The 23668-nt window shown below is 45.6% G+C and overlaps 9 protein-coding genes across 9 annotated transcripts; 4 read left to right on the top strand and 5 right to left on the bottom strand.

Annotated features, from left to right (window-relative positions):
* Window positions 1–543: 543 nt before the first annotated feature.
* BHQ10_001977 (uncharacterized protein) lies at window positions 544–2434 on the top strand (the record flags this gene model as incomplete). The annotated part of the gene is made up of 6 exons (XM_040874071.1): window positions 544–622; window positions 723–1102; window positions 1166–1292; window positions 1349–1625; window positions 1699–1975; window positions 2057–2434. 6 exons carry the CDS (start codon window positions 544–546, stop codon window positions 2432–2434), a joined length of 1518 nt encoding a protein of 505 aa, XP_040730482.1.
* Window positions 2435–2523: 89 nt separating this feature from the next.
* BHQ10_001978 (uncharacterized protein) lies at window positions 2524–3679 on the bottom strand (the record flags this gene model as incomplete). Its single annotated transcript, XM_040874072.1, has 3 exons — window positions 2524–2566; window positions 2634–3176; window positions 3237–3679. The coding sequence occupies 3 exons, from the start codon at window positions 3677–3679 to the stop codon at window positions 2524–2526; spliced, it is 1029 nt and encodes a 342-aa protein (XP_040730483.1).
* Window positions 3680–4315: 636 nt separating this feature from the next.
* Window positions 4316–5191, bottom strand: BHQ10_001979 (uncharacterized protein; the record flags this gene model as incomplete). The annotated part of the gene is made up of 1 exon (XM_040874073.1): window positions 4316–5191. One exon carries the CDS (start codon window positions 5189–5191, stop codon window positions 4316–4318), a length of 876 nt encoding a protein of 291 aa, XP_040730484.1.
* Window positions 5192–5536: 345 nt separating this feature from the next.
* On the top strand, window positions 5537–6776 carry BHQ10_001980 (uncharacterized protein; the record flags this gene model as incomplete). The annotated part of the gene is made up of 4 exons (XM_040874075.1): window positions 5537–5657; window positions 5725–6011; window positions 6068–6538; window positions 6600–6776. 4 exons carry the CDS (start codon window positions 5537–5539, stop codon window positions 6774–6776), a joined length of 1056 nt encoding a protein of 351 aa, XP_040730485.1.
* A 168-nt stretch (window positions 6777–6944) lies between these two features.
* On the bottom strand, window positions 6945–8315 carry BHQ10_001981 (uncharacterized protein; the record flags this gene model as incomplete). Its single annotated transcript, XM_040874076.1, has 5 exons — window positions 6945–7552; window positions 7618–7765; window positions 7822–7927; window positions 7982–8135; window positions 8183–8315. 5 exons carry the CDS (start codon window positions 8313–8315, stop codon window positions 6945–6947), a joined length of 1149 nt encoding a protein of 382 aa, XP_040730486.1.
* A 2721-nt stretch (window positions 8316–11036) lies between these two features.
* On the top strand, window positions 11037–12809 carry BHQ10_001982 (uncharacterized protein; the record flags this gene model as incomplete). The annotated part of the gene is made up of 4 exons (XM_040874077.1): window positions 11037–11108; window positions 11189–12365; window positions 12431–12618; window positions 12675–12809. 4 exons carry the CDS (start codon window positions 11037–11039, stop codon window positions 12807–12809), a joined length of 1572 nt encoding a protein of 523 aa, XP_040730487.1.
* Window positions 12810–13295: 486 nt separating this feature from the next.
* On the bottom strand, window positions 13296–14924 carry BHQ10_001983 (uncharacterized protein; the record flags this gene model as incomplete). Its single annotated transcript, XM_040874078.1, has 3 exons — window positions 13296–14098; window positions 14155–14800; window positions 14865–14924. The coding sequence occupies 3 exons, from the start codon at window positions 14922–14924 to the stop codon at window positions 13296–13298; spliced, it is 1509 nt and encodes a 502-aa protein (XP_040730488.1).
* Window positions 14925–18767: 3843 nt separating this feature from the next.
* BHQ10_001984 (uncharacterized protein) lies at window positions 18768–19632 on the top strand (the record flags this gene model as incomplete). The annotated part of the gene is made up of 4 exons (XM_040874079.1): window positions 18768–18911; window positions 18974–19116; window positions 19176–19274; window positions 19323–19632. 4 exons carry the CDS (start codon window positions 18768–18770, stop codon window positions 19630–19632), a joined length of 696 nt encoding a protein of 231 aa, XP_040730489.1.
* Window positions 19633–19849: 217 nt separating this feature from the next.
* Window positions 19850–23324, bottom strand: BHQ10_001985 (uncharacterized protein; the record flags this gene model as incomplete). The annotated part of the gene is made up of 7 exons (XM_040874080.1): window positions 19850–20010; window positions 20071–20245; window positions 20302–21024; window positions 21079–21240; window positions 21300–21846; window positions 23130–23202; window positions 23252–23324. 7 exons carry the CDS (start codon window positions 23322–23324, stop codon window positions 19850–19852), a joined length of 1914 nt encoding a protein of 637 aa, XP_040730490.1.
* Between the last annotated feature and the right edge of the window lie 344 nt (window positions 23325–23668).

The raw sequence follows: 23668 nt of genomic DNA on the forward strand, positions 1-23668 counted from the left end.
CAGGATGGATCATAGCTAAAACTACGAGTAGCAAACAAGATAGAGCTTAGTTTATGGCTTATCATTGGCGAGGAAGGATCTCGACTTTCTACATTCGTCAGCTGGTGTCGGCATTCTCTCCGCTGAAAAATAGGGCTACGCCATATCTCCGCTGCTTATGGTAACTGACTCGACGATCGCATCTACATGGGGTGGAGAAATCGAGAACGTGCCGCAAATGAATTGTACAGTGCAATTGCCAAAGGATGGTCTGACGTGGATGCAGTCAGGTTTGATACTGCCCCCGTGGGGGGGAACAGGCCAAAAAGCTTCATGGAGTACCCCCAAAGGTTAATCCTTAGGGACTATTCTCCGTTACTCCAGCAATCTCCACTCCACGGGATTATTCTGGGGTACGAATATTCTTCTCCGGAATATCGAGTACATATCAATGTGCAATCCGTTCTCAGATTCATCGGTGCATTCAGTTTTAGGACTTGCAGGACAGCTTCTCTAAATTAGATTTGTTCCACTACTGTGTGACGTACGGTTTCAATTGTCAAAATGCCATATCTAGGACTCAAAGGCAATGGCCTGCTGGCAGGAATCGCCTTGTCATCTGGCATGGGCTTTGTTCTGTTTGGTAAGGACCACCTTCTTTTCCTTCGTCCTCTAGTTCTGCTCTACGAATCGAGATATGCATCTTTCGTTCCACGTTACTTACTCATGTCATTTATACTTAGGCTACGATGACGGGGTTATTGGTGGTCTTCTTACCTCTCCCACTTTCGAGAGTACTTTCCATCTCAGCAGCGGCATGCAAGGAACTGTTACATCCCTATTCATCATCGGTTGTTTAGTCGGTTGTCTGTTCACCAGTATCACCAACGGTAGATGGGGTCGTCTCACAATCACTCATGCCGGATCCATAATTCTCAGCTTCGGTGCTACATTGCAGGCTTCTAGCTTTGGTGTACCACAGCTGATAGTTGGGAGAATCGTCGCTGGAATTGGCCTCGGTCTAATCACAAGTAATGTGATTGTTTGGCAGTCGGAGAGCGCTCCGAGGAAAGTTCGAGGCATGCTTGTTGCTAGTGCGTTGAGTTTATTGATCGTTGGCCAGGTAAGACTTCCATCAATATTCAAGTGACCTAAATCGGTTACGGGTCTGACATCCTTGATATAGCTTCTTGCCTACTGGATAGACTATGCAATGGCAGATTACTCTTCCAGTGTAGGTTGGAGATTTCCGTTGGCCTTCCAAGCATTCATTGCCATTTTGACTAGTGTCATGCTGTGCTTCATGCCTGAGTGTAAGTTGTCTGAGAGTCAATCATTAACAAAAAAGGGAACTAATCCGACCATTTAGCTCCCCGTTGGCTCTTCCAACAAGACCGTACCGAAGAAGCAACGCAGATTTTACGCCTACTGCAAACCCACAAGGGTGTCGTGGACGAAGACGCTCTCAGTATTACGATTTCCGATATCGTAGAAGCCCTTGAGATGGAAAAGAAACAAGCTGGGTGGAGAGACCTACTTAAAGAAGATGCGGTTTGCTCCCGACGTCGAGTTCTACTGGCCTGTCTGTTGAACTCCTGCCAGGCTTGGAGTGGAAGTACCCCAATAAGCTACTACACTACAGTTATGTGAGTTTGAGCAGATAACAAAATCCAGCAAAAGATCATACAAATCAGGAATTCTAACAACAGTTTCGTTTAGATTTCAAGACTCCGTCGGATTATCCTATAACCTTTCACTCTTGATGTCCGGCTTTCTACAAATCTGGTTCTTAGTGGCATCCTTTGGAACCTGGTACACTATTGAAAAAGCTGGTCGTCGGAAGTCATTCATGGTCTCTGCAGCCTGTATGGCAGCTGTCATGGCAGCCTTGGCGGCTTGTATTGCGGTTGACACTCATGCAAGTGGTATCGTTGCTGCAGTCATGATTTTCTTATACCAGAGTTTCTACACGTGGGGATTTATGGGAGGTCTTTGGGTATGTCTCAATGAGTACCTACCTTGTACCGCTATGTTCCGTTGAAATTCGATCATTAACAAGTCTTTTTTATTACTATAGTGCTACGGGCCTGAGATTCTACCTCTTGCTCACCGTACCAAAGGCTCCGGCTTAGCAACCGCTTGCCTCTGGCTATCAACCTTTGTCGTTGTCGAATTCGTGCCAACAGCAATCAGTAACATCGGCTGGCGTGTCTACATTATCTTCGCCGTCTTTAATCTCGCCTTTATCCCGATGATCTATTTCTTGTTCCCTGAGACGGCGGGATTTACGCTTGAGGCTGTTGATCTTGCATTCATGGACAAGGAAAAGGGACCAGTCAAGCGGGCGAATGAGCTATGGGGGATTATCAAAAAGGGTGGAGATGTTGGCCTAAGAGGGGAACTGCACGGTGAGAAGAAAGAGATGGGAGGCGTGGAGATGATCGAAAAGGCGTGAATTCTCAATATTTAAACAACTAGTGGCTTTGATCCATCGAAACGCTAGTCTCTACTTCCTTGCACAATCAAAATCCTGCTTCGGGATTTTCAAAGAGCTGGAGTATCACCAAACTCATAGCCTTCCGGGAAACTATCTTTCAGTTAGAAACATGTCTTGACAGAGAAGTGAAAATAGATCTGGGATATATTAGACTCACCCTTCGGGATATCTGCCTCCTTCGAATTTAGTCGCATAAATAATGTCCGACAAAGTCTTGTCTTCCTCTGGAGTCAGGGTAATATGTTGCGTGGCGAAATTCTCTTCTAGGTACTTGATCTTTCTTGTACCTGGAATGACAAACACGTCTTCACCACGATTCAAAACCCATGCCATAGCCAACTGACCTGTCGTGCATCCTTTCTCCTTTGCTACTCGCTCAAACGTCGTGATCATGGCCAGGATCTTGGCATAGTTTTCTTTCGAGAAACGTGGGAGCATAGCCAGGAAAGGGTCTTTGGCATGAACCTCTTCAGCCGTCTTGTAACCACCGCTGATGACCCCGCGACCCATGGGACTGTAGGCCACAATAGCAACTCCCAGTTCTCGGGCGGTTTGGAGCAACCCAATTTTTGGATCTTCAATCTCGATTGCAATTGGGCTGTACTCTACTTGGACAGCGGCTATGGGGTGGACTGCATGCGCACGACGAAGCGTTGAAGCAGAAACCTCACTGAGACCGAGATGGCGTATCTTTCCTTGACTATTACATGTCAGTCTCATGAACTTTGTGATCAAATTTATTGTAAAGCAGAAATCGTACTTTTTCAATTCAACCAAAGCCTCGACAGTCTTCTCAATAGGTGTTTTTCCATCGACACGATGGCAATAGTACAAATCGATATAGTCTGTATTCAACCTCTTCAAGCTTCTTTCACAGGCTTCTTTGATATACTCAGGATCGGAGCGCAAAGTCTGCGTGAAAGTAGCCGGGTCAAATTGGATACCGAATTTTGTGGCCAGAAAGATGTCTTTCCGTTTTTCTGGGTTTTGCTTCACCCACAGACCAACGGCATCTTCCGAGTCGGCGTAGATGTCTGCAGTATCCCAGAAGCGCTCACCAATGGCATGTGCATGGTCTAGCAAAGCGCTTCGTTCTTCGTTGCTTGGGACAGCACCATATACACCGCCAATGCTCATAAGACCAAAGCCTATTGCTGGCACAGAGGGACCGTTTTTACCGAGAGTGCGGGTAACGGGGGCCATGACTGAGGATTAAAGGGGAATAGACGATATGATCTTGAAAGTCAAAGCAAATCGTAATGTAAGATGTCTATGAATAGCAAAAGACTTCAGTTCAACTCGAAATTCGAGGGAGCAGTCGCTGTCTTTTATATGCACTTCTGAAATACGTACTCAAAGAATCCCACAGACGCAGGTTATTTCCTAAAGCCGAGAGAATTCTGTCTATTTCTAATCAAGAGAATTTGTGACTCCAAAATGACCAATGCGGCCATTTCGTCGCGGTTCTTCTTGTAACCAATCAGTGTCGCAGAAACACGGACCAGCCAATCAGCGCCAGAGAAAGACGAATTACCTTTTTGGGCTGTTGTTGAGATTTGCGCAAAAGATTTCATTTTTCTTTCAACATATGTGGTTGATAGTTTCCGAGAAGAATGTGTCTAGATTTCAATATAGTTCCTACATATAAATCATGAAAGTTGGGCTTCTTTCTCATCTAAGGCCGTAGGTACACTTTCATCGCCCTAATCATGTATTCTATCTGTGACATACCTACCTACGTGTGTAAATAGGTTGGTCCCATCATTCAACCAGACTTCATCTACCTAGGATGGTAGGTAACGTAACTTATGTGTAGGGGGTTTAGAAAGAGAATATCTATTACACCTCAATTGCATTACCACCGATCCAACATCCGCCGGTATCCTCTTGAAATCTCACACATATCTCAGATGGGCATCCCATCTCCCACCCTTGCCTCACTGTAATATATTGATCAGCGTACTTTACAAGCCCATTCTCCAGAAGACCATAGGCGAGCGCAGCAGCTGCAATACCTGTAGCGGGGTCTTCATTGTAGCCAGAAGACTTTGGAAACTGTCTCGCACAGATGATCTGTTTCTCATTATCTAGAACTGCATAAGGGTAGAGACCGGTGCTATCAATAACCTCGCAGAGCTGTTTAACGCGGTGAAATTGCGGTTTTAAAGCATTGAGAAGAGCGACCGATTTCAATGGGATCAGTGTCTTTACTCTACTGGTTTTTGAGTTTTGAATTGGCATAGAGGCCAAGTCATCTGTCGATATGTTCAGAATAGAGGCGATTTCCTCCAGAGAGTCGACATCCGTCAACTTTTGCACAACGCCTCGCGGTTGCGAAACCTCAATCCACTTTTCCCTCGAGAGAGTTTCAGAAACTCGAGTTTCCACAATCCCACTCTTTGTCAGAACTCGAACATGACCATCTGCATGTCTCGTTGTTGGCAAGCGATTCAGCTTCTCGAGTAACCAAATCGCCCCCACTGTCGCATGGCCACACATTTCCATTTCATGCTCCGGAACCCAAAAGACGAACTTGAAATCGCACCCAGATCCTTCAGGAGCAGGTAATACGAATCCGCTCTCATGGCCATGGTCCGCTGCGACTGCTTTCATCTCTGCGTCTGACATGCTCTCTGCATCGAGCACGACGGAGGTTGGATTCCCACCATTCGGACCCGCGGCGAACACGCGTAAATTATATAATTTTGGTGGCATGGAGAAGACTGCTGTATTTTGTTGTGACCCTCAAAATCGAAAGCCGTTCCTCTATTCTTCTTTATGATGTTGGTAATTACCGAGGCTACTATACTAATCCACAATGGCCGCCCGGTTTCCGGACATCCTTCGCTCAGCCCTACTAGTGATCGAGGCAGCTGAAGGTTCATTCTATCAATCCCTCTAATTCTAGATGTGGTTAAGTTACACATTAGATAATCGAGTCGATGGCGTCATTCATCGAGAGCCCGCTTCAATCTTTGCTCCTTCTTCCAGTTCTCTTTACAGATTTTTCTTTTATCTAACTCTAAGTATTAACTTCAAAGGACCTCCAAAATTAGCCAAATGTCTATAGAAACACAGTCAGCGCCCATCCACCAAGCCGGAACAAATGATGGATGGCACGGAGTGATCGAGTCTGGCGGGGAATTCGAGCCGGAAGCGGGGCGATATCATCTCTACATTGGTACGACCACATAACAACCCTAACCCTGATCCAGTTTTTATCATTTTGACCTTACTCATCGTTATAGGATTGTTCTGTCCATTTGCACACCGGGCCAATCTTGTTCGTCATATCAAGGGCTTACAGTCCGCGATTGACGTGTCGATAGTTCGCCCATATCCCAAAGGCGACTCCAAGGGTTGGCCTGGTTGGAAGTTTCCTGCTAACGAACAAGAGTATGAAGGCGCGACAGTTGACAAGCTCTTCGGAAGTGAATATCTTCATGAAGTTTACTTTAAGGATGACAAGGATTATAAAGGACGATACTCGGTTCCTTTGCTGTGGGACAAGAAGACCAATAAAATTGTTAACAATGTATGCCAGCCAATCCTGAATCGACCGTATGGAATGGGCTGCTAAACCGTCAATAGGAAAGTGCTGAAATACTGAGGTGGCTACCTACGGCATACAATGGCACGTCCATCATATCTGCAGAGGCGGCGGAAATTGATCTCTACCCGGAGTCCCATCGCAAAGAGATCGATTCCTTGTCTGAATGGATTCAACGAGACCTGAACTCAGGTGTCTACAAAGCCGGATTTGCTACCACCCAAGCAGACTACGACAAAGCCGTGATACCGGTGTTCGGCGCTCTTAACGTCCTGGAAAAACTGATCTACGACAAGGGTGGTCCATATGTGCTTGGCGAACATCTTACGGAGCTAGATATACGGTTATATGCGACTTTGGTCCGTTTTGATACGGTCTATGTTCAGCACTTCAAATGCAATCTGGGAACTATCCGTCATGACTATCCTGTGCTTAATGCATGGTTATCCCATTTGTACTGGAAAGTCCCGGGATTCAAAGAAACCACCGACTTCAAACACATCAAGGAGAATGTGAGATTACAGCATAATTTGATCATATTCAAGACGCAGGCACTGACAATATTACAAATAGTACACCAAAAGTCATGACGACATCAACCCTAGGGCTATCACGCCTCGTGGTCCTTTCCCTGATGTCGAGAATTATATCCCGGAGAAGCCAACGAATTACGGAGGTGTGAGTTTGCCAGAGGTATTGGAGTATGAAAAGAAGCTTGAAAGTGAGGTGTTTGGTAAACAGAAGCTTTGAGCGATTACAATAATATCCTGATGAAGGTTACTTCAAAAGTTTGACTTGGCTAACTCATGGATCTAAAACCAGAAAAGCATTGCTTAACACCAAGTACTAACCTTAGTTAGTGATACGCTTATTAATACAAATTGGTAACATCATATTATACACAACATCAAAAAAACATCAAGCCTTGTCCGACTTTGAGACAGACGGTCTCGCAGGCAATCCAGCAGCCTTGTAAATCGCATCAATAGTCGCCATCTGCAAAATGCTCTCTTCACCCGGAATCCAGCAAGGCACATGCTTCCCTCGCACCTTTTCGGTAAAGGCCTCAAGTTGGTACCGATACGTGCTCCAATAGGACTTTCCACCTTTCCCGCCCGTGGTCCAAGCCTCGCCCCAGCATGGTCCACCCCTGTACTGTTTCTTATACTGCGTCTTTCCGGTCGACTTATCCGTGATGGAAATGTAGTGATACAAATGCGGCATCATGGCATTGTAAAAGTAGATGATCGCTTTGTCGGTCTCTACTTCAATGGACGGAAGTTCCCAGACACGCGGAACGATCCCCTTGATAGCCCATTGGCGAGCCATGTCCGTGTAAACTCGACTTTGGATCAAATGACCGTCTTTGGAGTCTTCGAAGAGAATGAGAGAATGCATTGCTTCGTCGACTCGCTGATCCCTGGAATATGGTCTAGCGACTGCCGATTGAATTTCTTTGAGCTTGGAGCCGTGGACGGCGAAGCGGGTGAATGATAGAGCATATGTCATGTCCATCAACGAGCCGCCTATAAACATACTATTAGTGTAACAGGATCCTATATACTGTGACCGATGTTTTCGGGTTTCTTACCAGAGAGCTCAAATTGCCATCTGATATCGCCATGTGGTACACCCGGACTGGCCGTCATGACAGCATTCGTTCGCAAAACACGACCATATTTACCCGAATCCAGAATCTCCCGGAAAAGGTGTGCAGCGGGATGAAATTGCCAGTGAAACTGCAAGACAACTCGATCAGCACCAATTTGCTACTGCAAAGCAGAACATGACAAACCGCTTCTTCACACACAAGACCCGTCTCCTTTGCCAACTGAATCAATTTATGAGCCTCTTCCGCGTTGGAAGTAAACGGCTTTTCGCAAAGGACATGCTTGCCAGCCCTGAGTGCCTTGCTGGCCCATTCAAAATGCAGTCCATTGGGGGTCGAAATTTACACAATATCAATGTCGGAATCATCTAGAAGGTCCTGATATGAACCATAGGCTTTCTTGAAGTGGTATTTCTGAGCCGCTTGCCGTGCGGATTCGAGGTTGCGAGAGGCGATTGCGTGGAGGATGACGTCTGGATGAGTTTCTGCGGGATGTATGACTTTTACTATTAGCTCAGTTGCATATAGGCGAATGTTACAAATATACTAGCAGCAGGATTGATTTGAGCTGTCGATATGACGCCCAACTTGAGACCCATTGCTGATTTTGTAGGGGTCGGGTGCAGCACGGATGCGACATACTGCTGGGCGAACGTGCAAGCTTGGAGAACGAGGGCCATGATGTCTGTTGGTCTTATTTAATATTATCGGTATTGATTGAAGTGTAAATAATGAGTATATTCTATTGCGAGAGAGGAAAAGTACTACGAAATGTCCTTCGCTTCATATTATTCAGAATGTCTACATGACGACATCATATCGTCAACGTGACCTTCATAGTTACGGCGGGCTCTGGAATGCCAACCACCGTGATTTCTGTGTAAACAAGTAGCATAAAAGTATGGAATATCTATAGACTCATTGAAGCTTCATTTTCTTCTCTCTTGATTTCTCAGAGTGCATCGCAGGGCAGATGCTGAGCTACAAAAGTAGACTGCCTCTGCCAAGCGGCAGTTAGGGTTCGTTGGATCTCGTGCCGTCTTGTACCCCTCACCACCACGGTGTATTAACGCCAATCAATTAACACTAGTATAGTATGGTTAACGATTAATTTGTCATATTGCATATTCAATCTCGGTGATTTCTCGGATCTCGTGTGTACCGACTGCTACCTCGGCAGTCTTGCGTTACCTGCTTTTTTCACGCCAGTCATCAATTTGGTAGTTGTTCAAACTGTCAAAGTCAATGTAGCCGAGACGTGAAACCTGAACTTTCACCCCAATTCGTCGACAATAAGCGAGCATGACAGGGATATTGGTTTCCAGAAAAATGGCAGGCATATGAAGGATTTAGATCACGGCGTCTGGACCTGTCAGATTCAGCCAGCAAAATACGAGTTAAGCCCGGCATGTTGCCGATACGTAGGCAGCCATGTGGTTGACATCTTACAGTCAATCCTGCATGTACAACTTCCATACATTTACTCCCTGTTAGAGAAAATGGAAACAATCACCGAAGCATGCTCTTCGCCATTGACCATATTTGGGCATCCGCCCGTTCTCGGTATTTGGAATGCTCCACGGCAAGACCGATAAACCAGATACCCAACCTAATCGTAAAGCCTCTTATGGTAGGCCCATAAAACCAAGCTAAAAACTTCATCCAGAAGGACCTGAACAAATCAACCAGACCAAAATGCCCCGCAGTCTCCGTCTGGGTTCCACGTGGTCATTTATCTGTTTCGAATTTCCGCCCGCTTCCAAACTCTAACCTACTTTTTTCTTTCGTGCAGCCAGATCTGATGATGGATCGAAACTCTAGCGACTTATCAGATACCGGAGAATTTTTTTTTTAATTAGGGCTTCCCAAGCCGACTGCAAGGGACCGTCATCAAGCATGTGGTGCTACGTTCTGCTTATCTCTTCACGTGTCGGTGCGGCGTCTCTTTTCCCAACCAACCGCTAGTAAAGCCCTAACCAGAACTAGCTGCCTCCGTACTAGGGTAGTCATCAATCTGTGACTGAACCTTGGCGCTTCGTCTGATTTTTCTTCTTTTCACCGGTTTCTATCGGTCGATCGGATTGAGTCGGTCTTTCACACAGCCCCTCTCTCGAGTCAGAGAGCTTCGATTTCCGTGGGTAGGGAGCAAGCCATCTACTCCGCGATATGTGCACGATCTTCGAGAGGGTTTCATACGTACTATGCACAATATGCACTATGCAACCAGTTCTGCACTAGATGAGTCAATGCGACTGCATCTCGTGCCGTTTTGTGATAACACACATTGCACCACGTACTATGTACACTCCCATCTTTGAACATTCCATCGGAAATTTCCTTTACTAAGTCTATCTCGGCTAGCTTATCACGTAGTACGAGTATGCGTTGTGTGAAACTCGTGGCTAACAAAGTTAACAAACACTGGAAAAGTACGAAAGACACAATCAGACACGCTAGCAACGAAATCAGACTAGGCATGCCGCATTAGGCAGGGGAATGTCTCGATCGGGCTGGTCAACTAGGCTGGGCTGAACTGTATCCTTGTAGCTCGTACAACTTGTAGCCTTGTACCACAGGATTCGTATCCTTCCTCTGCCCCGTTCTCGGTCTCCAGAGCCAAGGGATCGCTCCTTTCGGTATTGCGCGTAACCAGTGAAATTCGCTCAACAATCGACATGGGTTCCGCTCCAGCTTACACCTTTTCTCTATTCGGGTTACCTAGTCCTCTCCCACGTGGTGATTCACATCTAAAACACCCCCAAATCCTGCTTGATCGAACTCTAATTGTCCCTTGATTCGTTTTCTGTTGCCGCGTTTCCGTTGGGTCTCCTTTTTTCTCGGTATGACTTACATCTTAGTGAGATCTTCCCTCGTCTTTTGCTCCACTTATGAATTCGATTTGGTGAATACAGTATGGATATTCGCGTGTAGTCTCCTTGTCTGTGCTTGCGTGTGAAGATCGTTCAGCCATACGGTGTACTTACTTTTCTTGCTCTTTTATCTTCATGTTCCCATAGCTTATCCGTCCTTGACCGACTTTTCGCTTCTTCTTTTGTCATTAAAATCGTGTCCCACGCCCTTATTTCCGCTGACGTATAATCTGTTTTTGAGTCAACTGGGGGCCTGTTGGGGGCTAAATTTACGGATCTCGCGTGGCAGATCTGTTGAATACCTACACTGTATACATACATCGGTGTCACGCACACTCTTGCCATATTCTGCAATCTCGAAGCAGTCAATCTAGGTCACAATCTGTGGTCCATTATTCCATACAGCCACTCCCCGCATCCAGAACTTTTTACAGAAACCGCGGTCGGAGGTAATCTAAGATATTCAGAGGATCAAGAACAAAGGCACTCTCTTAGCAACCGATGGTCGCCCCAATCATCAGTCCGCCCATCATGTCGGATGCAACCAGGAAGTCCGGGTCGCGGATGTTGCGAACAACAGATGAAGATAGGCCATTTACCAGAGTATGTTCGGACCGCTTATAACTTTCTTTGTCTTACTCAATGCAATCAAAAAAACCAGGAACAATGGCTAACCTTCACAGGATTTCAAAGATCTCTTCTCAACTCTCATGGTTAGCCTTGAACTCGGTTCACGTCGAGTGCGATTTACTAAGATCGACTTTACCTTCACCGTGGAAGAAGCCTTAAACAACCTTAGCTCTCTTCGATTCACTCAATCCGCTCGCATGCCTGATCCCAATGACGCCTCTCGCATTATCACTACGACTTCGACGACCACATTCACAATGGCAAAGGAAATGGCACGCTCCATATTCCAGAACTTTATACAAGCGCGATTCTTGGAACCTCTAAACGCCACATTTTCGAGTCTCAGTAAAGGCACAGTATGTACAATGACGGCCAAGGGAATTGCAGTGCTGCACCGATTTTGTAACCGGAACGGTATCACTGCGCCGCATGTAATGAGAGTGTTACAGTCACCACGTAACAAGATGACTCTTCTTATTCTTGAACGCGATCTTACAACGGACAAACTGGTGGTTGATCGAGCGACCATTGAAGTAATATTCCGTCGTTTTGCCGGTGTTCAGGCGCCCGGTGCGATCAATGGCTCACCAGCCTGGGAAGATCGTACCGATTACCCGAATGGTCTTGTCGGCGTTGAGGGAATGCAAGACATTCGGGTAAACGGATCAAAGTATAAGTATGCCTTCACCGGCAAGTCCGCTATTAATTGGCTCATGGACTGTTGTACCACTATTGACGAACGCGAGACGTACCGGGTCTGCGAGCAGTTCATTGAGCACGGTCTAGTCATTGGCGTCGTTGAGGACAAGTCTTATATTGAAGAAAACGGCCAGGCTGCTCTCAACTTTCAACCTACACGACAAGCCATATATTCCCTCACGCCACGGGCTCTGAAAGTGTGCGGCTGGGCCGTATCTGATAGGCTATCAGATGAAAGCATAAATAGGAAGAGAGAAAGCAGGGCTGCCAATAACTCTCCAGCTTCATCCAATCCGGCGATACCGTCTGGTGCAACTGGTGATGTCTCCAATAAATCGCGGTTGCAGTATATACTCAACGACCCTTCACTTCGTCTCCTGTTCCGCGAGTATCTCGCTGCATCATTCTGTGAGGAGAATTTAGCATTCTATCAGGATGTGACGGAATATCTTGACAACTACAACAAATCCAAGATGTCGGATGAGCTGAAGGATTATCACAAGCTGCAAGATTATATTGCTGGCGTATTTGGTAAGTCTGGTCTTGTAATGAGAGCATTGACTGTGGTGAGGGAGATAATTAATATACATCTATAGGATTATACAACTCTTTCCTCGCGCCCGGATCGCCGTGCGAGTTAAACATTGATCACGCTTTGCGAAATCGTATATCCTCAGAAATGACTGGACTGAGCGGAGATGAGCAAAGAATTGCCCGCAATCTAGATGAAGTCGTCAGTCTCTGTCAGCTTGCTCAGGTGACCATTTTCAAGCTTATGGCTAGTGTAAGTATCCCAGTTCTGCTTTTTTGAAGTGCGTTCTGATCTAATCTGTCGCACAGGACTCCGTTCCCAAGTTCTGCCGTCAGCCTAGGTACGCGGTCATTCTGCAGGAACATGATTTTGAAACTATTTCTGGAAATGGCAGTCGTCCTGCTTCTCCAGTTAGTGCGCCGATGAGGTCAGCAGAGCGATAATCTGCGACTTCTGACATGATTTTGTTATGATTTCTGCTTTTGTCGGAGTTTGGATCGTTTACGATGTTTGGCAATGCATGATACACAAGCGTGACGACTTGACCTGTCAATTCTCTTTCCTTTCTACGCAGCATTCTTTTGCATGGTGGCTTTCTGTTTCGATTTTTAATTCTTGTTCGTGACTGTTGCATTACTGGTGGCTAGATTGCGTTCTTTCGCGTGGGCGGTTCATTTTATATGTTCATTTACCGACATAGACAATTGCATAATAGACTGATCATTATGAGAAATTGTGTCGGCTATCTTTGGATTTGGCATCAATAGAGAGGCTAGTAGAAACTGGCAGAAAACTGGGTTTCACAAATATATCGTTATATGTTCGGTACACTACATAATTAAACAAGATCTGCCTCCCACAAGCCAAACCAGTATCGTAGCTAAAAGTGACATGAAACAAAAATTAGAGGAAAGAAAAAATATGACACGCTAAGCATTAGCCACCTTTTGCATTTGCTCCTTCAACGGGCCCTTGAACCTGGTCTTAGCTCCGAAGAACCAGTCAATGACCAAAAGGATAGCCATACCAACGAATACGGGGCCGGAGTAATTCATATTCTCCGCTGTGACTGGTAGCATCGATGGGAAGGGGGTAAAGACGATGATGAAAAGGCCAAACACGATGGAATAGATATTCACCACCAGGCCAACCCATGGCCTCATAGTCCATGGACCCCAATTTATCTGGGTGCCGGACTTATCGAAACGTCGGAAAACGAGTAATATGATGGGAATCAGATATGAGATATAGAGCGAGCATGTGCTGAGGGCAAGGATTGCATTAAGTGCTGTGGTAGAGCCAATGTTGATTAGGGAAAGGAGAACGACAACCACACAGACAAGACCGATGGCACGAAAGGGGACGTGGAAACGGCTGTCAATTTGAGAGAAGAACTTGGAAAAGGGAAGTCCTCCGTCGCGAGCAAAGGCCCATGTCAAACGCGAAACCGAGGCGACGACTCCAATACTAGACATCAGTCCAATGGCGGTGATGCCGCATTGCATAGCAGTTGCAGCTTTTGCGGAGCCTGTGGCTTGATAAAATATGGCGATACTGGGAAATCCGGATGCAGGATCGAGAGCAGCACCGACGTCGCCGATGAAGAAGAGTAGGATGAGAACGAATCCGAAGGCTAACACGCCATTGATAACCACGGATTGTACGATAATACGTGGTACAACCTTCGCAGGATTGCGGACTTCCTCACTCATGTGAACGGCACCATCAAAGCCTAGGGCAAGTTAGATATCGCAAGAATTGACATGAGAGCATATAAGATCGACTCACCTAGAAAACAGTAGGTTACTGTAAGCATGCCGATACACCACGAAATGCCATCACTTTGCCACCCGCCTTCGCTCATAACCGTTTTGAATACGAATTCAGGCGTGCTTCGTGGTGCTAGCAAGATCAATGGGACAGAAAGCGCAATGAAGAAGACCACATGAAAGATCCCCCCGAAAAGCTGAAGAAGCGGCAGAATCTGAATACCCCAAACATTGACTGCAAAAGAGAAAGCTGTAAAAGCCCACATGAGCAAGGTACTCTGCCATTGGGTTGGATTGTATTCTGGATAGTTGATTGTGATCAACCCCTGGACCTGTTTTGCCACAAGCAGGAAGATACTAGTCGTTGATGACTGCCATGCAAAAACTGTAGCCCAGCCTTGCATCCATGTAATAAAAGGTCGAATTCCGGGCGGCGCAAACATCGCAGTCCAATGATACTGTGCGCCGGCAATAGGGCAAATGGAGGCCATCTCGGCCAGCGAGAAAGCCATTGCCAATGTGCCAGTGAGTGACAACAACAGTCCCCAGACCAACGAGGATGGACCGCCATTCAACAACGATGATGAAAGTGTACTTGCAAGACCTTCCCATGATGCGAGCAGCGTTACGGAGAGGGCGAGGATGGAGAGCGAGTCGAATTTTCGCTGCGCATCATTGTGTTAGCTCTTCATATACATGGAAAATATACTCCAACCCAACCAGAAATACTTGCATCGAGATTCCGCCTCCCACTCGATCCTGTAGAATGACCGTATGTTTGTCCGACATCCTTCCTAGAGGACTGAGGTCGCGTCGTCGGCCCCTCTTCGATCGTGATATTCCTTTTGTTATCGTACCGGCCCAATTCTATATCATTTCTCCCATCCATTTTGGTGCCTGTGCGCGCGGGGTCTATAACGATGGGTGGCGACGATGTTTTGTTGCTTTAATTTCGTGAACGAGGATAATGTTGTTTATTTGGTATTGGCGATAACAATCGACATGGCGACTATTCCGATTACTCAATCCATAACAGAAGCGCTCCGAGCGAACAAAGGGCCTCAAAGCCAGTAAAGACCGTCGATTTTAGTTGGTGAATTGGTCACAAAATTTGGTGGATGGATCAATCCCACGAAAATACTGGTGTACTGATGTTGAGGATAGAGTATATTAATGGCCACTGACAGAAATGAATAGAGAGGCGAAAATTACGCTATTCGATTACTGTCGCTGCTAATTCTACCACACAAAAGCCATATAGCGAAAGAGGACACAAGCTTTGAGCGCAGGAACAATCGCCGCCAAATGAGCAGATAAGAAATTACGCCAAAGCATATGACAAGAATAATGCGACTAACAATATGGGTCATTGGAGACTAGAATGCCTAGTGTGCAAGAAGTTTCAAGCCATTTATCTCGACTATCGTCCAGTCCGATCCGGATCAGACAATTGGAGCCGGCGCTACATTAGTTTAGGCCTAGTCCATGTCACAGCCCACTAAGCTTGGTAGTAATCACACATGATTGATTGATTTTCAGTACTTGCTAGTGATGACACTATCACGCCTTTAGGTTCTTTTCTCTCCTCAGCCCTGGACTGAATTCTAATAGGGGCCAACGACGGTTGGTAGGGTCTCCTATGAGTCCTATCGGAAGCACCAAGACAGATATACATCAATTAGTGTTGATGATCATTGTGATTCCATTGTACACTCGAGTCGAATCACCTTTGTTTTCAAACTTTTCAATCATTTAGCGATACAGTTGACATCGTGCAAAATCGTCCGATCAGTTCCGGTCGGCGCATTTCTGCGATTTGTACATTGAACTATGCGCCATATCCCGACAGGGGCTTACGCAAGGGAAAAGGATGTACTTATCAATAGCCAGGATAGGAAGGAGATTCATCGCCATATGCCAATGGCTGCCATAAAGTTTGATCGAAACTGAGGGTGTAAGAACTAGCTAGATTCTGGAACTGGAACGACTTACAAGTCTTGATTTAGCGTCCGAGACCCTCATCATTCCACCGCAGGCCGCCAGGCGGAGCAGTCTTTCAAGTCTCCTCCCCCATGTTTAGGTGATTAAGTTTTTCCTCGTGGTTAAAACTCGGTAGAAATTTGGCGCGAATTCCAAGGTCGGACATGTGTTTCGCTTAGGAAGAAGGCACCGAGGGGAGTGGCGGCAGCTTTTTCTGGGCCGGAATCCCACTGCGTACTAGCCAGCAGGCTGTGGACACGGATCCGTGGATTATATGGCTGGTTAATATAGATTAATATATGGCAACAAGGAGGCAAGAGATTAATGAGCGGTTTCTCATTGCTCCGGTTCGAACAAGTGACAAAGAAGAATACTTGTCGAAAAGCTCACAACACAATGAATATATGTTATCTAGTCTTGGAAGTACATGCACCTCTCGTCACCTCGAGAAAAAGTACGAGTGACAGGTGCCAGGATTATCCAGCGTGTGACAGATCTTCAGATTGTCCCGATTCCCGAGCCCCCAGGAAATTTCTCCCACCAAGGAAATGAGATGTGCTGATTGGACATTGCACAACCCTAACCTGCATAAATTAGCGAATTGCGAAGCACAGACGCTAACTAGTAGCAACATGTAACGCTCCAGGATAGTGGATCGCCGTGAATAAGCCTTCATCTTCCCACGGTACTTGAGAACATCTTCCAGACTCGCAAGACCCGGTGTGACGCTTTGAGACTCGGGACAGAGCATCCTTTCCTGTGCACTCCGTAGATGTGTTCACGTTTCTGGATTTGAACACGAGAAAATTGTCCCTGAGAGTTGCCCCGGAGTAACTCGGGATTTGGACCCCTTACAAGGTTAGATCACCTTTATTATGAAGCAACTACGATCGCGATAATATCATATGGTAGCAGTACTAATTTCTAGTACTTAACACTCAACCGAAATCACGCTACGTATCTACATCCCTGTATTATTGATTCAGACAGGGTACGGCATAATTCTAGGAACAACCGGACGCTAATTGCCATGCGGTGGGTGGTCAGTGGTCATTACTATCTTTCTATGACTTGCATTAGCCACTGATAAGTGCAAACAATAGGTGGAATATACGTAACTTGAGACAGATATCACAAATCTGGTCGTGCATGTACAAGTGTCATTTAAGTTGCGAGATAGACCAGCAAATGCCGAAGGATACTCGTTTAAAAACAGATTTATCTACTTCCGATCAATAGTCCGCTTATAGTGACAGCTCTAATGGTTTCCCTTTCTTCTACAGATCATGGTTCTGGCCATTCGTCCTCTTATCTGCAGCCATGACTCAATTAGCAAGACAACGACCCACCTTCAGCCACCTCATGGCCGATGGCGGAATGCGCCTTCTCTTCTCAGTTGTACGTACGTCCTTAGCAAAGAGTCTTAATTTCACGTGAGAATTGCTCCACCCAAATTACTCCATGTGCACTTCTACGCGATTCCGGACGACGATGATACGAGGAAGAACAGCGCCATCCAATCTCGTGTGTCAGCCTCCAAAGGGTGCGTGACCACCTACTTGATTGGATGCTTGATAGAACTAATGTTTTTAATTGTAAGCGCTTTGAAATTCATGAAGTAAGCTAAATCAGCTTGGTTTTTACTAGACTATTGGTGGCTTGTCTAAGCATTTTTGCTTTCGGAACAAGCAAAAGTCATGCACTGTGTTCCGCCTTTTCTAGGGCGATTCGTTTTCTTACGCAGGCGACATCTCTTTCATTTAATTTAGTAACCAGTCAGATATTTGTTCCGACTTCCTGGAACTTGTACCTGATGCGACTTGACTGTCTTATAGGTTGAGATAAAATAGCTTGATTCATGCGGGTCGCTTTTATCTTCTCATCGGTTCCTGCCAACAATCACTGTCCAATCGAAGGGAAAAATTGGACAAAATATAGAAGACGACACCGTGAGAAGGCCATCTCATCCCCTGACCCATCAAACTACCATATTCCTTGCTCTTACCCCGCGGCGGGCTTCGCGTGTTCATAAAAAAGGTCAAAGCTCGAAGGCCTACCTTTTCGGGGATCGAAAGTCGGAGACTCCTCGTAAGGTAGTACATACGTCAAGAAAAGTCGAAAAAACATTACAAAGATGGAATTGAACATAACAGGGGCAGGCACATTGCCACCGATATTTCCAATCACAGATGAAGACCATGGTGGTTACGCTGCTGTGTCTCTCTACACTCTCTTAGCTTTGAGTGTGTTTGTGGTAGCTACACGATTATCTGCGAGGTATTACATAGGGAAGGTAGTGCAGATTGATGATTATCTACTTGGATTTGGCACAGTGAGTGACACACAATACAGATTTCCGAATTATTTATCAAATGCTCGTACTAATCACGCCATCACATTCATAGTTAATAGCTATATTGCAAAGTGTGTTTGTGCAATTATCAATCAGTCATGGCCTGGGCAAAAAACAAGATATTGTGTCCACACATGACTTGGGTCTTTTTGAAAAGGTAATTCAGACTAGCTAATATGCCAAAACCACCGAACACTGCTTACTGACATGCGAAATAGTACATATATGTGGCCCAAATCCTCATGATAGTCTCTGTCGCTCTGAGTAAACTCTCCATCGGCCTACTTTTTAAAAGTTTGATGAATAGAGGGATCACTCTCTGGGCCAACTGGGGCTTGATCGGTGCGGTTATCGCGTGGGCTGTTGCATCGATAGTCGCTCTTGCAGCACGATGCTCATCGCCTCATCCATGGAGCTTTGTGGACGGAAAATGCGATTACCAGGTGAGAATCTCGCAATGGAAATACTATTCGGATGAGTAAGGTTCTAACAGAGCTTAAAATAGGTCGCCATGTTTCAAGGAATTGGTGCAGTCAATATTATCACTGATGTGGCCTTGGTTTTTTTGTCCTGCGCCGTGCTCTGGACTGTGCAAGTATCTTTGGGCAAGAAATTGCGAATCATCAGTTTGCTTGCGATCCGCCTCGTGTAAGTTTGTTTCTCTCATAAATTGTGGAAATTGAAAATTGACTAAGAATCAACAATAGCGTCGTTATTGCGGTGGCATTCCAGATACACTACTACATCATTCTCTCACAGTCCGCCGACAAAACATGGGCACAGATGAATGCAAGCATTTGGGATCAGTAAGTCTACTACCCTTCAGTTACGGAACGACTCTAACTATAAATCAGAGCTGTGTTGAATCTCAGCATAATCGCAACCTCAATCCCATCCCTGGGCCGTCTCGCCCACGAGTTGCAACCAAATGTCAACGCCTTCGCAATGACCGAGAACCACGGTCTTCGATCTCGCGACAAATACGCAATATCATCGCTAGCGAACCATTACCCACGCGAAACCGCCGAGCAGAATATGCTAGGCACGCATACTTCCATTCATGGAAGTGTCGATGGTGAAACGGAGAGCATGGAAGGACTCGTCAGAGATGGTATTCAGCAAAATGTTTTCATATCAAGGACTGTAGAGCTCAAAGTTGAGTAGAGATTAGATCATGATGTAAATTAATATTATATAATTTATTTGTGTAACGTTCTACTAAGGTATTTCAATGTGGCACAGGGTCTAAAGAATTCTACTATGAATCTCGGGTTGACTGCTTTTCCCCCTCGCTTTAAGGTTTGATAGCAAAGCCTTCAAAGAAGCGCGTTAGTATATCATAGTCTTTGAGACTACTGATTAGAGAAATATCTGGAGAGGATTAGAAGCTGTAGCCTTCGTCAAGTTTGAGGATGGAAATCATACAATGATCTGGACGCACAACCACGACCGCGCCTTCGCTTTTATCGATATTATATGTATCGTACGTGTGGCCATGACCAGAATTATAGCTTTCACAATCCGCGAATGTTTTGAAAAGATCTGCAATTGCAAGCATCAGGATCAGAGTCTCTAAGGATTTATATGGTCTGAAAAGCATACCTTTCATACGCCACTTGCCATTCACTGGTGTAAAATACTCCGGTATCTGCTCCTGCTCAATCTGAGCCGCTTCACCATGGAGTACCAATATAGGCTCAATAATAGAATCACGGTCGGCAGTAGATGGGGTGACTCGTAAAACAGGGCCTACCTCAGAGGACAGAAAGTCGGCCAGCTAGACGCAAGGTTAATATATGATCGTCAAACTAGCCTGAGTGGATTTAAACCCACCTTATTCAGTCTTTCTGAACAGACAGGAGTCGAAATATCCCCCGCAAAAACAACAATCCGCCATCTTCCATCGGCAGGAAATGCGCGTACCAACTGCATAGCTCTTGCATCACATAACCGCACAACCTGGGTGCTCGGAAATCTCATTCCTACAGTCAAACCGCTAGCCAGCTCAGGTCGACTGCTGGCGGCCGATGTAAATACAGAATCATCATACTTTGCAGTCAAACCAGCAGTATATCTACCAGCTTTGATGAAATGCTCCGGGAAATTTTCCGGTTTATGTTCCGCCTTTTTGGATGAAAAGATACTTGAGAAGAATCTATCAAACTCGATCAAATCAGCAGCAACCTTTTCTCGTTCCAGACAATACGTCTTAAGTATAGAGCTGGGCGCTTGCCCTTTCAGGATCGCAGCTAACTTCCATCCAAGGTTGTAACCGTCTTGAAGGCTGACATTCATTCCTTGACCTGCCTTGGGGCTGTGTGTATGACATGCATCTCCGGTTAGAAAGATGCGATAGTCTTTGTGAAAATGGTCGACAAGACGTTGTCCAATAGAGTATGCCGACCACCACATCGTCTCTGCAATGTCCATTGTATATGGCGCAAATATTTTTTTGGCTGTCTGGTGCAAATCCTCAAGGGTCACACTCTTGGCTACTGTGCCGGCCGGAAGCTCAATATAGAACCGAACAAGCGAATTTCCTTCTCGGGGGATGATCTTGGATCCAATCAGACATTAAACTCTTTGAATAGGGGAATGGAGAGAACATACCATCAAATTTCCACTCTTTGTGTGTAGTGTCACCTTTTTCCGGATATCTGGGAAGTTTGTTTGAGGATAGACATCCATTACTCCCCATACAGCGTCTGTACTGTCACCAATCATTTTATATCCAAGTGAGCGTCTTACGGTACTATGCGCTCCGTCGCATCCCTTTTTTACATTTAGCACACGCGCATTGAAATTATTTGATATTTTGGAGAGTCACTTACCAGGACATATTTGGCACGCATGGTTGTTTCCGGCCCATCCAGTCCCTTCTTAGCCACGACCACACAAGGAAAATCCGAGTCACCCTCCAGATCTACCGTGACATTTGTAACATGCCAATCATAATCAACTGCTATTCCGGCATCATCGTGCATTTTTTTGAGTAGCATTCCATTCATTCGTGCTTGATTGAGGATAACATGTGGATGGTGTGAAAGTCCAGGCATGGTGTCGGCCGTCCGCCTCGTTCTCACCAGTTGTTTCGAGCTGGACGCAGAATCTTCCTTTTCAGCCCAAAAGCAAACCTCCAACACATGGTAAGACTCTTTGAGTAGCTGTTCTGAAAGACCAAACGACTCGAATACTTCCACTGTACGACATTGAACTCCGTCAGCCTGCCCAATCTGCATCGGACCCGCGCTTCGTTCCAGGATCTTGACATTGTCCGCAGGAATGCCTGCGCTGGCCATGAACGTAGCAGCACAGAGACCAGCTGAGCCAGCGCCACATATAATAATAGGAATTTTCTGAACAGACATGATGGCCAGCCTAGCTAATTTGAGTTCAAACTTCCTTTGTAGTACAAAATATGAAGGTTGCGGGGAAGGTTTAGACGAAGGGTTCTTGATCCGGGGTAATTGACCCACATGCAACGTCGAAATAAACAAGTCTATACTTCAAATAGAGGGCTGTTTGATATGTGAAGAATGTATAAGGACTTATTAATGGAATATTAAATAGCTATAGAGTAAACGATTTGTAGTCTTGTGTCTATCCATGAGTTGTGAACATAACCGAGGGCATCCGTCCGAACGGCAAATATGGAACGGCAGTTCATTGTAGTCCGGAAAAGTTCAAAGCCAATATATGGTTTGGAATGGCTTCATGGATATCCAAAAGCAATCAACCCTTAATCATTTTACGGGAACGAATGTAATAGATTGAAATTCATTGCCGAAATCCCTCTCGGCTTTTGGCTTGAACTTTTCCGGGGCCATGTGAAGCTACAAACTCCGGCAAATTTAAGTAGACAACTTGCCGAGAACTAGTCTTATATAATACTTTGCCTGACTGGAAGATAACATTATCATCAGAATTTAGTAGTCATTGATTTGTACAATCTATTTGAAATCAATGCAATATGCCTGACCCTGAGAGCATGAGCTCGGTGACCGACTTACTCGATCAAGTAATTGCTAACCTTTTCAGCCTCGCTATTAAGAAACAGTCTTACCCCTTTTGGGCAACTTTACACAAGAACAACGTCAATTTTGCGCGTGGAAAGAAGAAATGTAGAAGATTCAAGATGTTCATGCTCAAACGCCGCGACCATGCAAGGAAACTACTCGCCGATCAAGACTACTACCTTAATCGTAGCCAGATTCTTGTTCTTTGCCAGAACAGTTTTCAAAGTAATTTGCAAAGGCAGTGCGTTATCTTATGATTCCGCAACAACTGCTTCCGCCACCGTTTTGGGGACTCTGTCTTGTAGACTACATCTTGATGTCAGTAAAGCTTGTAATAAAGAGMCCTGCCATATTGTACAAGTAGCTCGGATTAGACGCTAGAAACTTACTACCAATAATTCACAAAGCGCATCATCTGGATTGATTGAGCGCCGACATTGACTGTGTGCATAGCGAATAGCAAGTAATTTTTTGGCCTCACTGCGAGGGAATATCTCATTAACAATGCCGAGCAAACGATGAATGCGCCTGTCATTCGTCCTGAGATGCTATATCATGACGAACTGGTTAGTCACAGCTCATTTGTAAGTCTTGAAGCATAGAAGCCGATCAGACAAAGAAAGTACAAAATAAAGGCAATCTCACATTTCAGGGTCTTTCTTAATGTCCGAGACGGCAGCAATCGGTATACCAAAATTGGAGGCAGGGCCCCAGAAATCTGGCGAAGTCAATACCAGTTATTCCAGCAGGTAGATTGCAAGACGTACGTGTTGAGCAGAAGTAATCGAGAGTCTTATTAGAGCGAATCCTCGCGTTGATAGCTTTGATGGCGGCAAACATATTGAAACTAAAGCACTTTTATATTGCGCAACAGCAAGAGGAACTTCTAGAAAGTTGGAATATATCCGTCAAATCCGGTTTGATTGGACAGTAGACAGAATGGAATGAGATTCAATAGACCTTGAGAATCAAATATCGTGAGAATTGTCATTACAAAACAAGTAAGGGACGGCCAGAAGAAAAGTTCTGCGAACATTCCGGAGATTCACGGCTATCCACGGCTAACCCGAGTTCTCCGTGACTCATTGGCTGTCAGCCTCCGCTGTCGGTCGGACTCTCCACGATTATGTCACCGCCGACCGATATCGGCACTAGCCCTAACCCTACCCTAACCCTTTTTCGTT

Source organism: Talaromyces amestolkiae (assembly GCF_001896365.1).
Source record: "Talaromyces amestolkiae strain CIB chromosome Unknown scaffold2.1, whole genome shotgun sequence".
In the NCBI taxonomy this organism is placed as follows: domain Eukaryota; kingdom Fungi; phylum Ascomycota; class Eurotiomycetes; order Eurotiales; family Trichocomaceae; genus Talaromyces; species Talaromyces amestolkiae.